At 45.6% G+C, this 14,751-nt stretch overlaps 1 protein-coding gene across 2 annotated transcripts in view; it reads left to right on the top strand.

The window, feature by feature from the left end:
• The window catches only part of UNC5D (unc-5 netrin receptor D), a 405,072-nt gene that overhangs the window by 374,111 nt on the left and 16,210 nt on the right, over nt 1–14,751 (top strand). For both annotated transcript variants that reach the window (XM_081890876.1, XM_081890877.1), the window contains one exon: nt 3,910–4,059. In XM_081890876.1, coding sequence (XP_081747002.1) covers nt 3,910–4,059 — 150 coding nt within the window. The remainder of the gene's footprint in view (nt 1–3,909; nt 4,060–14,751) is intronic.

Below are 14,751 nucleotides of genomic sequence, written 5' to 3' on the forward strand. Positions count from 1 at the left end.
CCCAGTCATTTTGCTGTTGTGTTGTGCTGAGCAAAGCCTCCTTTAGGCATAGCATGTTGTCCAAACCTAGGCTCATGGTTTAACTCTCTCCAGACTAACCACTAAGCAGAACCCATGGTGAGTTCTATGATTTGTCTGGAAGAGCTGAACCAAGAGCCCAGGTTCAGAAGATGACACAATAAGGGAGGGTGGGGGCATTTCTCTCAGGTAATCTTCTGGGAACCACGTTTGATTGGTGGGCAAGGCCAGAGGGAAAGCCGGCAGAGCAACAAATGCAAACTTCACCTTTGTACAGAAAACTGGCATCTTCACACTCAGGGCTCGTCCATACCTCTGCTTGCCCAGTGCCTAAAAAATACAGATCAGAGTCGTTTTGCCTGCGTTCTTTAGCATGAAATCACAGCAAATGTCAATCCAGAGAAAACCTAATTGACATTTGCTCTGATTCAGCTCTGAAGATGGGGTTTTCTCAGGGGAAAGCAGTGGGACAGGCAGACGTGTGGATGACCCTCAGACACCCCTCTCTATCCCCCATCCAAGCAAGAGTCCCAGGACACATTCCAGCCAGGCCAAAATACTCAAGTGTGGCCAGTGTGGAGAGCCAGCATGGTGTAGTGGTTAAGAGTGGGAGACTCGTAATCTGGTGAACCAGGTTCTCATCTCCGTTCCTCCACATGCAGCGGCTGGGTGACCTTGGGCTAGTCACACTTTGAAGTTTCTCAGCCCCACTCACCTCACAGAGTGTTTGTTGTGGGGGAGGAAGGGAAAGGAGAATGTTAGCCGCTTTGAGACTCCTTCGGGTAGTGATAAAGCAGGATATCAAATCCAAACTCTTCTCTTCTTCAAGGAAGATGCAAACGGGGCTGGTTAAGGGTGTGGATTGAGGGGCAGAGGCTGGGAAGACTTCAGAGGGCCAGATGGAGAGGCTTGGAGGGCCTGAAGTTCCCCACCCCTGTGCTAAGCCAAACCAGTGTGGCATAGCAGCAAAAATACTGGGGAGGAGTAAAGCGGCTGCAATCTCCTCTTCCAGACTCCATGCTAAACCACTGTTTGGATTAGAATGATGTGCAAACCACGCTATTATATGTAGTTTGGCCTTAGCTCAGGAATCTGTCCCAGCACCAGATCCCTTTGTTTATCCCCAGGTAGGTAGCGTTCCTCGGGATTGAAAAGCAGATGTAATTCCATCAAAGCAAAAGTGATGCAGTTCAGTGCACAGTTTTGTTTATTTAATTCAGGTGGTTTTCCAAGCTACTGCTTAAGACTCTACTGTATTATATTGGGGATAATGAATTATGTGCATTTGGCAAGGCATCTGGTTGGAAAGGCTTGGAACATCCCATGTGCAGAGTGAAAGAAACGGCTAAACAAAAGAATTCCCTAGCTTGTGTTAGAAAAGAAAGAAGAAAAGAAGCAAGCAAGTATTTTCCATCCTGGCAAAGCCTGAAAAACATCCTCAAACAGCATAAGCAAAGGATCTAAGTGTCCGCTTCCAACAGACCCCTTATGAAAGAGGGGCTTTATGTTAAAGAATATAACATCGCAATCTTATGGGGCTAAGATGCCATTTTTGTAATGATCCGCAGCCCCAGTTAGCAATGAGCCCACTAAATACTGAGACTGTATCACAGAAGATAAATAACATGCCTGAAGTTTCATTAGCACAGTAAACTGGCGTTGCCACCTCAGGTGTTTAGCAGTAAAGGCTCGGCTGGAGTCCAAAGGGAAGGTGCAGAATCTCTCTCTCTCTCTCTCTCTCTCTCTCTCTCTCTCTCTCTCTCTCTCTCTCTCTCTCTCTCTCTCTATATATATATATATATATATATTAAAAAGTGTATGCTAGAAGGCTGAACTTTTGCTTTTTGTGACTTTTACCATCCAAGGCAGCCATCTAAAGACGGCTACAGAATATAAAATGCAGATCAAGTTTATGATCCACATTTTTTCACTTTCCTTTAGGGTTCTGGAAGAGTTGCAGAAACCTGAACCCGCTCATTTGAACCTTATATTGATATATGGGTTTGAATCCAACATTAGACTATCTCAAAGTTAACCCACTGAAATTAATGGGCATGACTCACTTAATTAGACTAATTTTAAAATGGATCTGCTCTGAGAAGAATCTAGTCTGGAGTGTTTGTGTGCTGCGTATACCCAATGCAAACTTGGAATCGTCTTCACAGAAGCAAACAACTTGTAGTTTATAGAAGCTATGCGGTACATTCCATCCTGAATGATTAATCTTGTTGCAGTTTATGCCCAATGTAGCTTAAATCAAACTGTTTTGTTTGCCTCATTTTATCTTCCTAAGCATGCCATTACTGCTCCAGAATTGCTGTTACATTCAGGGAAATTATGTAGACAAGGGGCCATATTTTATTTTAATGAACCTGAACAAGATATTTTTTATAATTTAGATTTTGTTGCAAGGATCGAATAATATTTACCAAAGTCTCCACTTAACAGTGGGGATTTTCTGTACGCAACAGGCTACTGGGTATTTTATGAAGTGCTATTATTCTTATTAATCCAAAGTGACTGGCTGGTACCTCCATGTAAACATAGACTCTCAATGCTTATCACTGAGAATACTAAAACTAAAAGCCCCATAATATGATGCAAACTGAGTCAAAGGGGCATTAATATGGCTATTTTGAAAGCACCTTCACTGGCAAGTTACCTCTTGTGCTCCATCTCACTGCATGGCTTATCGCCTTCCATCCTTGGGTTCATAAAGGTAAAGGGACCCCTGACTCTGGGGTTGTGGCGCTCATCTTGCTTTACTGGCCGAGAGAGCCGGCGGACAGCTTCTGGGTCATGTGGCCAGCATGACCTAAACTGCTTCTGGTGAAAACAGAGCAGCGCACGGAAATGCCGTTTACCTTCCCGCTGGAGCGGTACCTATTTATCTACTTGCACTTGATGTGCTTTTGAACTGCTAGGTTGGCAGGAGCAGGAACCGAGCAACGGGTGCTCACCCCATCACAGGGATTCGAACCACCGACCTTCTGATCAGCAAGTCCTAGGCTCTGTGGTTTAACCTACAGCACCACCCACGTCCCACTTAGGTTCATAGCTAAGAAGAAAAGAAAAGCCATTGTGAATTTGACCATAGCTTCAGCCATAGCTCATATGTAGAGAATCTTGCACCCAGAAGGTCTTGGGTCCCATCTCCAGGCAGGGCTGAGATGGCCCAGTCTTAAACACTAGAGATCCACTGCCAGTCAGTGTAAACAGAACCGAACTAGATAGTCTGTCTGGGGGTGGATCACAGGAAAAGACACACAGGAAAGAAACCGCTATAAATAAGTCAGAAATGAAATCGTTATAACAAAAGAAAAAAGAAACTATGGAAAACGGCAAAGATTTATTTATTTTTTGCTCTCCAGCGCCATCTGGCTTTGCATGTTTAGAACGCATTCAAAACACTGGGTTTTTTTTGTTTTGTTATTAATGTAGCTGCTTTGGTATAAGGCAGCTTCCTATGTTCCTACCGCCACCCCATACACAAAAACCATGTGGCTAAATATTTATACCTCTCACTAACAAAATAAGATATCCTCAGAAAGAAAAACTGTTTCTTTCCCTGGTTGTGGATTAGTCTTCCCAGAGAAATCAAATTAAATCTGGAAAACGAATTGTTAAAACACAGTTAAGCCACCCACAGGGGGTCTCATAACAGCTCACAGCGCCCTTAACAAATGGCAGCGCCCAGGATTCCTTGCAGGAAGCCACGGCTGTTTAAAGTGGTATGATACTGCTTTAAATGTATAATGCAGATGAGGCGCAATTCCTCACTCCTTCCCCCACTCCCATAAAACAGCAGCCACAGTTTTCTGAAGAAGCAAGAGTTCTGAAATTGCAGGTGGCTCACTGTTTGTTTCTTTGTTTTCCCTTTCTCTGCTACAGGAAGTGATTTCAGATGAAAGACACCAAGGGGGGCAGTTGCTGGAAGAACCAAAGCTGTTGCATTTCAAAGGGAATACTTTCAGTCTTCAGATCTCTGTCCTTGATATCCCTCCTTTTCTCTGGAGAATCAAACCATTCACAGCATGTCAGGTATTTGTGTATCAAGGCTAGCCTTTGCCAATGCTTTTTTTTTTTTTTTTAATTCCCAGGCATATCTGAAGCCCCAAGACATTTCTTTGCAAGGTTAGGCACTTTTTCTAATAGCGGGGATTTTATGAATAAATATATCGCTTTGTGATTGGCGTTTTAGCTTTCAGTTGGCAAGCTATACAGTGGTAACTCGGGTTACAGACGCTTCAGGTAACAGATGCTTCAGGTTACAGACGCTTCAGGTTACAGACTCCGCTAACCCAGAAATAGTACCTCGGGTTAAGAACTTTGCTTCAGGATGAGAACAGAAATTGCACAGTGGCAGCGGGAGGCCCCATTAGCTAACGTGGTGCTTCAGGTTAAGAACAGGTTTAAGGTTAAGAACAGACCTCCAGAACGAATTAAGTTCTTAACCCGAGGTACCACTGTATTCCCACAGCTCCTGAAGCAAAGACTTCGCTTTGAGATTCCTTCATTGCAAGATGTTGGACTAATTGACCCTCAGGGGCCTTGCAGCTCTCTAATTCTATGACTCTATGATGCTGGATTGTCCAATTTAATAGATATTCATTAAATGTTTGGACCTGGGTAGCCAAGCTGGTGTCCTTTGGATGTTTGTTAAGCTACAACTCCCATCATTAAAGAAATTGGAGTTCTTGTTGAAAATACACTGAAAAGGATATACCAAGAGCTCTGGCCAAGACAGGGCCCTGTTTCGGAGTAAACGCCTTCTTCAGCTCGGTTTTTTGAGGACTATAAATCTGTTGGAAGTCTATATCATTCAATTTTTTTATGTTTCTTTTTCAACGTGCATCTTAGATAATTGAATCCAAATTTTCTTGCGTTTCTCTGTGCGTTTTCTATAAATTACAGCTATGGACTATAAATTACAGCTCTTCTCTTTTGCATTTATCTGTGAGCAGTAAAGTCAAGGCACAGTTGCAAAACTCTCTCACTCACTCACTCACACTCTCTCTCTCTCTCTCTCTCTCTCTCACACACACACACACAGAGAGAGAAATTAAAAAGGAAACAAAGCATAGTATCAGCAAGTACTGTATTTTTTGCTCTATAAGACTTACTTTTCCCCTCCTAAAAAGTAAGGGGAAATGTGTGTGCGTCTTATGGAGCGAATGCAGGCTGCGCAGCTATCCCAGAAGCCAGAACAGCAAGAGAGATTGCTGCTTTCGCTGTGCAGTGATCCCTCTTGTTGTTCTGGCTTCTGAGATTCAGAATACTTTTTTTCTTGTTTTCCTCCTCCAAAAACTAGGTGCGTCTTATGGTCTTGTGCGTCTTATAGAGCGAAAAATACGGTATTTAAAATTAAAATATATACAGTATGCCAAGTACTGAAACAAATTTTTAGAGTCACATGGGTGGCACTGTGATCTAAACCACTGTGCCTCTTGGGCTTGCTGATTAGAAAGTCGGCAGTTCTAATCCCCGCAATGGGGCAAGCTCCTGTTGCTCTGTCCCAGCTTCTGCCAACTTAGCAGTTCGAAAGCATGCCAGCGCAAATAGATAAATAGGTACCGCTGCGGCGGGAAGGTAAATGGTGTTTCTGTGCACTCTGGTTTCCATCACGGTGTTCTGTTGTTCCAGAAGCATTTAGTCATGCAGGCACATGACCCAGAAAGCTGTCTGTGGACAAACGTCGGCTCCCTCGGCCTGAAAGCGAGATGAGCACTGCAACCCTGTAGTTGCCTTTGACTGGACTTAACTGCCATAGGGTCCTTTATCTTTTGCCTTATTAGCCAATTCAAGCACAATTGAAATAACTCCCCGTCTCTTGCAGCAGCCAGTATAGTTCTATACAGTAGCCTTTATCCCTGATTTCTGCTTGCATTCCTATTCCGATTCCGGTCTGGTGATCCTTGCAGATATAGCAGGTGACCAGTAGGTGGACTTTCGTTATGCTTCTAGGTTCGTCTCTGACTTTTGCATGCAATAACTCCAATTAACAAACAGCACTATCGTGAAATAATAATAATAATAATAATAATAATAATAATAATAATAATAATAATAATAATTTTCTACCCCGCCCTTCTGGCTGGGTTTCCCCAGCCACTTTGGGCAGCTTTCAACTGAACATTAAAAACAGAATAAAGCTTCAAACATTAAAGACTTCCCTAAACAGGGTCGCCTTCAGATGTCTTCTAAAAGTCAGATAGTTGTTTATTTCCTTGACATTCGATGGGAGGGCATTCCACAGGGTGGGCGCCACTACAGAGAAGGCCCTATGCCTGGTTCCCTGTAACCTCGCTTCTCGCAGTGAGGGAATCACCTGAAGCTAGACCTTGGAGCTGGACCTCAGTGTCCGGGCAGAATGATGGGGGTGGAGACACTCCGTCAGGAATACTGGACTGAGGCTGTTTAGGGCTTTAAAGGTCAGAACCAACACTTTGAATTGTGCTCGGAAACAAACTGGGAGCCAATACAGATCTATCAGGACCGGTGTTATATAGTCTTGGCGGCCACTCCCAGTCACCAGTCTAGCTGCCGCATTCTGGATTAGTTGTAGTTTCTGGGTCACCTTCAAAGGTAGCCCCATGTAGAGCGAACCATGTAGTTATCTCCAAGCAGGAGATAACTAAAGCATGCACCACTCTGGCGAGACAGTCTGCAGGCAGGTAGGGTCTCAGCCTGCGTACCAGGTGGAGTTGGTAGACAGCTGCCCTGGATACAGAATTGACCTGCACCTCCATAGACAGCTGTGAGTCCAAAATGACGCCCAGGCTGCGCACCTGGTCCTTCAGGGCACAATTACCCCATTCAGGACCAGGGAGTCCCCTGCCCACCCCAAAACAGTACTTCTGTTTTGTCAGGATTCAAGCTCAATCTGTTAGCTGCCATCCATCCTCCAAACAGCTCCAGACACTCACACAGGACCTTCACCAGCTTCACTGGTTCCAATTTAAAAGAGAGGTAGCCTGTCTTTCTGTGGTCACATAAACTGCTGTCCAGTTGTCAATATCTGGCTAGTGACTAACTGACTTGCCGATCTTGCAACTGATTGAGTAGACGTAGGCCAAAACTGAATGTTTTGCAGATACACATGGCTTAGGGATACGTGAAAATGTCTTTCTGACATTATATGTTCTATTGTGGGAGTTAACATTTGGAGGGGGCATTTTTCAGAATGTTCTTGGAGGGAAGATGAAATTCTGGAGTTTTTGGAGACTTGTTCATTCTGGTAGATGAAGGAAGCAATGGGCTAAGAGAGAAGGGCTGGAAGCAGTAGGTGCCAAGCCCATTGCTTCCTTCAACAATAAAAGAATAATAATAAAATTAGAATTGGATCCACAGTTTCATCCAAAATTCACAGATGGTGACACTGGTGAGGCTATTTTGCAGAATAATCTCCACAGGAGGACTGACATTTTCTGCCGGTTTGCAAGGAACTTGAAAAAGAATGCTTTTCAAAAAAAAAAGTAGTCAGGCAATTCATTCCTAAGAAATTTTGGCTCAGCCCTAGATAATCTTAAGTAGCATGGTACCAAAAGAAAAGGGAAGGGAAGAAACAAATAAGCAAATTGAGATACCAGCTATTGATATTCTTCCCCAAACTGTTGCTCTCCAGATACTGGTCCATTATAGCTCCTGTTATTCCTTGCCAGTTGGCTGTGATTGGGGAAGGCTGGCATAATGAAATGGTGCAGGACTGTATCTACACAAAGTAGACCCATTGAAATTAATGAACCTAAGGTAAAGGTACTCCTGACCATTACGTCCAGTCATGGATGACTCTGGGGTTGCCTGCTCATCTCGCTTTATTGGTCGAGGGAGCCGGCGTACAGCTTCCGGGTCATGTGGCCAGCATGACTAAGCCGCTTCTGGCGAACCAGAGGAGCACATGGAAATGCCATTTATCTTCCCGCCAGAGTGGTACCTATTTATCTACTTGCACTTTGACGTGCTTTTGAACTGCTAGGTTGGCAGGAGCAGGGACCGAGCAACGGGAGCTCACTCCATCGCAGGGATTCAAACCGCCAACCTTCCACCTATTAAAATCAGGATGTGCGTGTTTTGGTGCTGCGCTCCCTTGCAAGCCCACTAAGGCTTCCCTGCCCCAGCCCCCTGTCTCCTGTACCAGCAGCAGTTCCCCCTCCTCCATCTCTAGGGGGTCTGGCTTCACCTCCTTCTTTGGGTGCTGAGTTCTTGTGCAATCCCAAAAATGTGCTCCCCCAAAAGGGATCTTTAGCTGGAATCAAGCAGAGCACTAAGCCTGTGTATGAGAACAATCCCGCCCCCCCAAAAAACACAAAAATTTCAATGGTGTGCCTGCTTGGAGACTATAGAAAAACAAAGAATTGATTATGAAGAATAAAGGTAATTTTAACAATAAATCACAGCAGCATACCTTTACCATACTGGGTACACAAAGCAATATTTTATCACAAGCACACATCTAACTTAGAGAAATGAGAGTTCTATATTAAAAGGGGGGATTCAGTCAGATAAGATACTTTTGAATTACCTCTCTTGGCGGGGGGTGGGGTGATATGGGAGATCTAGGGCCCAGGCACTGAGCTCAGGAATCTATACCCAATAATAAAGTTTCAGAACTTTATTAAAGCACAGTCACAGAAATACCAAGCCTTAGGTCTGAAGTTCCTGGAGTATGTAGAATGGTTGCTCAGAGTGCGGGCAACATAAGGAGGATCTTCATAGAGTCTTGCAGGATGTGTTCAAGGAGAGCTGAAAAATAAAGAAAAAGCCCAAAGCGATGCTAAAACCTGCTCGTAAGTAGACTTGTAGAAGGGACGCGGGTGGCGCTGTGGTCTGAACCACAGAGCCTAGGGCTTGCCGATCAGAAGGTTGGTGGTTCGGATCCCCGCGACAGAGTGAGCTCCCGTTGCTCGGTCCCAGCTCCTGCCAACCTAGCAGTTCAAAAGGATGTCAGTGCAAGTAGATAAATAGGTACCGCTCTGGTGGGAAGGTAAACGGTGTTTTTGTGTACTGCTCTGGTTTGCCAGAAGCAGCTTAGTCATGCTGGCCACATGACCCAGAAGCTGTACGCTGGCTCCCTCAGCCAATAAAGCAAGATGAGCGCCGCAACACCAGAGTCATCCGCGACTGGACCGAACATTCAGGGGTCCCTTTACCTTTTTAAGTGGACTTGTAGCGAAGCCAAAAGTATGTCCAGGGAAATTGAAGAATGACCCATGAGAAGGGATCACATGAAGAGAACAGGGGATTGGGTAAAATTTTGGGTGTGTGAAAAAAGGCTTTGGTGTAATCTTAGGAAGGGAGCAGTAGATTGGGCAGGTAGTGAGTCAAGGATGAGTCATCTGGAAGGTTACTAGTTGAGAACAATGAGTATAGCTTGAGGTTGTCTGACTCATCCTGCAAGTGCCATTGTTCTATCTATTTTCATTTGCAATTCTGTGGGATAACCAGCTGTTTGAAAGAAAGATCCTTTACAATTTCAAAACCAGCATCTGGTGGGCTCCGTTTTGTTTACCAATCAATTATCCCATTACTATTATTGCAACCTGGCTTCCTGAGGAGGAATGAGCTTTTTGGATCCCCATGACATCACTAGCATAGGGAAATCCATTACAAGAATGTACACAAGGTCAAAGCAGGGTGTTCTCGCCGTTTCCTTTGGTCATCCCACTTTGGCCAAACTATTGTTTGATTCACAAAAGGGAAACCACCAGCAAAAACCACATCCCAGTGACCAGATTTCAATTTGGACATGGGAAAATAATAATACTGCAGACTAAATGTGAAACTCATATCTCTAAGCTTAGCAGGGAGCGGTGAAAGGAGAGCAAATTCCCAGGTAGGGATAGCTTTGTTGTGACTGGCAAGTCAGACTTGTAATGAGAGGGAGTGATTCTGCCAAGACACTCCAGTCTCAGTGCTTTGGGAGAAGAACGTTGAAGTAAATAAACAGCCTGCTTCTTGCTCTTTGCCTCTGAGGAGCAGGAACATTATTATAAGAGTTCAGGTGGAAAGGTTTTGCTTCCTTGTTTTGCTTACCTTCCAAGTACAGCCTAGTTCCTACCCACTCCTTCCTGCCCGTTCCTTTCTCATTTATTCCTTTTGATTTAATCTTGGTGTTGTTTGCATTTTTTAGCCTTGTCTTTCTTGCTCACTCTTATTAGGGTCAATGGTCCCCCCCCCCCCACATACACTTCTCCTTAGAATACTTCTGGTTTGTGTGCTGAAATTCTTTCTATTGTCCATCTTGAGCAGCTTTGAGTATCTGAGTACAGTGGTTCCTCTGGTTATGTACTTAATTCGTTCTGGAGGTCCCTTCTTATCCTGAAACTGTTCTTAACCTGAAGCACCACTTTAGCTAATGGGGCTTCCCATTGTAGAGTTGGAAGGGACCTTGAGGGTCATCTAGTCCAACTCCCTGCAGTGCAGGAATCTTTTGCCCAACATGGAGCTTCAACCCACAACCCTGAGATTAAGAGTCTCTTTTAAGGCCACATTCATACCATAGATTTAAAACATTGTGATACCACTTTAAACAGCCATGGCACTTTAAACAGAATTCTGGGAATTCTGTAGTTTGTTAAAAGTTCTGAGAGTAGTTAAGAGGCCCCTATTCCCTTCATAGAACTACAATTCCCAGAGTTCCCTGGGAACTGTAGCACTGGTAGCATGATGCTTTCAATGTATGGTGTGAATGTAACCTTATATCCCACCTTATCACGTGTATTAAAAAAGAAGAAGATATGTGTAATCGTTCTAGGGGTTGCTCGTGCGTAAATCGGCGTCACACCTGGCTGGGTTACCTGGGTGAACTCTTTCTGTCCGGATGGCTGTCTCAATCGCTGGCAGAATCCGTCAGTGGGTGTTTCTTGAACTTCTTCCAGCAAAGAAGCTCTTTGACGCCTAGTAGCCGCCTACTCTCCCTGCGCGGAAGCCTTCTGCGCAGGGAGGGTGTGGGCAGTGGAGGACCCGTGCTCTCCCCGCTGGTCTCCGGCGAGGAGTCATGGAGCCACCTCGCCGATTCACCCATCTGCCCCCCTTCTCCACTGGTGCTACGCTGATTTCCTTCCCCAGAAGATGGGCTGCTTCTCTCCCTCCTGGGACGCTCTCCGGAATCCCTCTGGAGCCTTCCCTCTCCCTCTGGCTCCGATGGCAGTTCCCTGACAATATGCAACACAGTTAATACAAGTTTCAGACCTCCTTGTTGATGAGGAACACACTTTGCTGAATCTCTAATACACTTTGTGTAAAACAAAAATAAAAACACAGCTCACATTGAACCTCATAACCCCAAATCTTCTTGCTGCAGAGGTTTATGAAAAACTCTGCAGTCAGATGTCCGTTGCTATGCTGGATGGCTGCTGGTATTGCCGCTCTTGTTGTTACAACTGTTGTGCTGATGATGATAATAGACCTCTATGTCCTTGCTTCCTGTTTGCAAGCATTTGGCTGTGAAGTTGCAATTTGTTCTGTATTATTAGCTGCTGTGAACCAAACAGTCTGATAAAGCATGGAGACTGAAAGGAGCAGGGGGAGCAGGAAAAGTGAAGCCTCTTTTGGTGCTTTAGACTCTGAAGTGTCACAACACTGAGCTGGTGAGGGCAATGGCCTTGCAATATTCCATTTAATGCCACCCCAAATAAGCTGACTGAGGTGGCTGCCACAGTCTCACAAACAGTAGGGCTGGCCCTGCATAGAAGGTTCTGTTGGGATACTGCCAGGGAGAAAAAGGCATCAGGCAGCCTATACTCCAGCTCCAGCCGATCCATTGATCTCCTGTAGAACAGCATCAATCAATTAGCGACACGAGCCTCAGACACATTCCAGGACTCGTGTACGCCCTTTTCGCAGAGTGTCCACAATGGAAGATTCACCCAGGAGAGCATATTTTACAGCTTTATTCAATGTTGGTCAGAACAAAGGAAAAACATGACTGCTCGAGGTAACAGCCAGAAACAAAAGCTAGGCTTGTGACACACAACAGCATGCTCCCTTTTTAAGGTGGAACAGAAATATCCTAACAGGTTCTACTAGAACAGGGCAGTCCAACACAAGGACCACAAGCAGCCCTCAATGCCTATTTTGTGGCCCTCAGCACCTTTGCCTTCGCAATGTGAGGTGCTGGGCTTTGCAAAGGAGGCATGAGGGCTTTCTCCTTTGCAAACCCTTGTTTCCAACTTTGGGAATAAGGCGGGAGGGCCCTAGGACCCTGCCAGAGTTGAGCATCTCCTTCCCAAAGCCCAGCACCTCACTTATCCAGCTTTGGGAAGGCAGTGTGAGGGCTGGGGGGGGGCATCAAAGCTTGGCCTTGTCCCACACAAGGTGGTGTGCGGTCCACAGGTTCTGTGTTGAGCTATTTTTGCCAGCCCACTTTGTATGAAATTTGGACTGACAACAGCATGCTCCCCATGAACATACTATTCACCCCAAAACGCAAAAGAACAAGCGAGGCACAGACAGGGATGAAGGTGGCGCTGTGGGTTAAGCCACAGAGCCTAGGACTTGCCCAATCAGAAGGTTGGTGGTTCGAATCCACATGACGGGGTGAGCTTCCGTTGCTCGGTCCCTGCTCCTGCCAACCTAGCAGTTCGAAAGCACATCAAGTGCAAGTAGATAAATAGGTACCGCTCCAGTGGGAAGGTAAATGGTGTTTTCATGCGCTGCTTTGGTTCATCAGAAGCAGCTTAGTCATGCTGGCCACATGACCCGGAAGCTGTACGCCAGCTCCCTCAGCCAATAAAGCGAGATGAGCGCCGCAACTCCAGAGTCATCTGCGACTGGACCTAATGGTCAGGGGTCCCTTTACCTTTACCTTTCTAAGTCAATCCAAAATCAGCTGGTGTGTGTCTGTGTGGGAGATAAGGCATGGTTTAGGGAAAACATTCTTATGTGCCCAAATGCAGGGCAAGATTTAGCTCATGGGCCAGAGGTTCCTCACCCCTGCTCTAATCGGACCTCCAAAATGGCACACAAAAACACCCCAGCAGAATCTTTGCCCAAGAAAGAATTGTGGAGGGGGCTGGGAGTAACCCCTCTTGACCCAGGCCACAGAGCACTGGAGCAAAGGTTCGGGCTAGGGGAAGAAGAGGAAGGAGGTGGGAGATGAATGAGTTTCAGGAATACAGTAGACGCTCGGGTTGCGAACGTGATCCGTGTGGGATGCACGTTCACAACCTGCAGCGTTCGCAACCCACAGAGTTCGCAACCCTCAGTGGTGCATCTGCACACATGTGGGTTGCGCTTCTGTGCATGCGCAAAGCACAATTTATCACTTCTGCGCATGCGCGACTGCCAAAACCCAGAAGTAACCCGTTCTGGTACTTCCGGGTTTCGGCGGTCCGTAACCCAAAAAAATGCAACCTGAAGCTTCTGTAACCCAAGTTATGACTGTACAGCAGCCCAGCTGGTAATGTAGCAACTGTAAGGTCAACAACACACATTTTTAACAACAAAAATCAATATAAACTTATAGCAAGTGATTAGGATCCTTCCCACAAGGTTAGAACAGAAGCAAGCTTTGGATGTTTTCCTTTTAGCCTCCTTCTCTCCTTTTCCTGAGATCCCGCCCAAGGGTGACTGGTGGCCGACAATCAAGCTGGATCAGGCTTCTTCATCTGTCTTCTTCCCTTTCTGCAGGATGGACTTATTCATAGGAGTAGAGGAAGCTGTCTTAGACAGAGCCAGATCACTGGCTCTTCTAGCTCAGTACTGTCTACTGATTGACAGTGGGCACTGAGAGTTTCAGACAGAAATCTTTCTCAAACCTACCCTGGAAATGCCAGAGGTTGAATCTGGGACCTTCTGCATGCAAAACTACATGCTCTGTGGTCTTTTGCTCAGGAGGGCAGGGTCACTGGCTCAAGGCAATGACTGGAGCACACACACACACCTGGTTTGCAACAAAGCAGCGTGGCCATACTTGTGATGGAGGCAGGGAATGGATTGGGAAAAAGAGCAAGCATATAAAAATTCTGCAGTCGCTTTACAAATGCAAAGGGGACCTACTTGTTCAACCATGGCTTGCATCTTGGCAGATTAAAGGTCTGGCTTCAGCTAGAGGATGGTTGCCAGCAACTGTTGTGAGCCTCAGTATAATGGCGGATCAAACCTGAGGTTTCCCCAGCATCCTTTTCACACTCATCACTGTTGTTGTGCTTTGTTCTAGCCTGTTCATTTTCTTCAAAATTATTTGCAGCTCAGTGACAGTCTCTTTCTCGTACCCACCCACTCTCTTCCTCTACTCCCCTATGAAAGGGGAAGGTAATTTCTCTGGAATAAAGAATAAACCTAATTACAGCTGCTGTGCCTGTGTGTGTGTGTGTGTGTGTGTGTAGATATATAGATACAGATATAGATAGTTTCTACTGTTTACTTTATTACCGTTGGTGTCTCTCCCACTCACTGAGTCTGGTTCTAAATATAGTGCTTTAGTTTATCACTTTGTATAACCGAGGGGTTGTCAACCTGGACCCTACCGCCCACTAGTGGGCATTTCAGGATTCTAGGTGGGCGGTAGAGGGTTTTACGGCACAAGCTGAATCCTCCTTCCATCGAGCACTGGTGGGCGGTAAGGAAATTTTACCATCAAGAAAGATGCATTAGTGGGCGGTAGGTATAAAAAGGTTGACTACTCCTGGACCCCTAGCAAACTGGAAGGAATCTGAGACAAGAGTTGCAGTTTTTGTTTCTGCTCTCAATCTCTCCCTGTGTGTGTCTGTGTGTGTGTCTCCCTCCCTCCTC

Source organism: Podarcis melisellensis (genome assembly GCF_964234715.1).
Source record: "Podarcis melisellensis genome assembly, chromosome: 15".
NCBI classification, from domain to species: Eukaryota; Metazoa; Chordata; class Lepidosauria; order Squamata; family Lacertidae; genus Podarcis; species Podarcis melisellensis.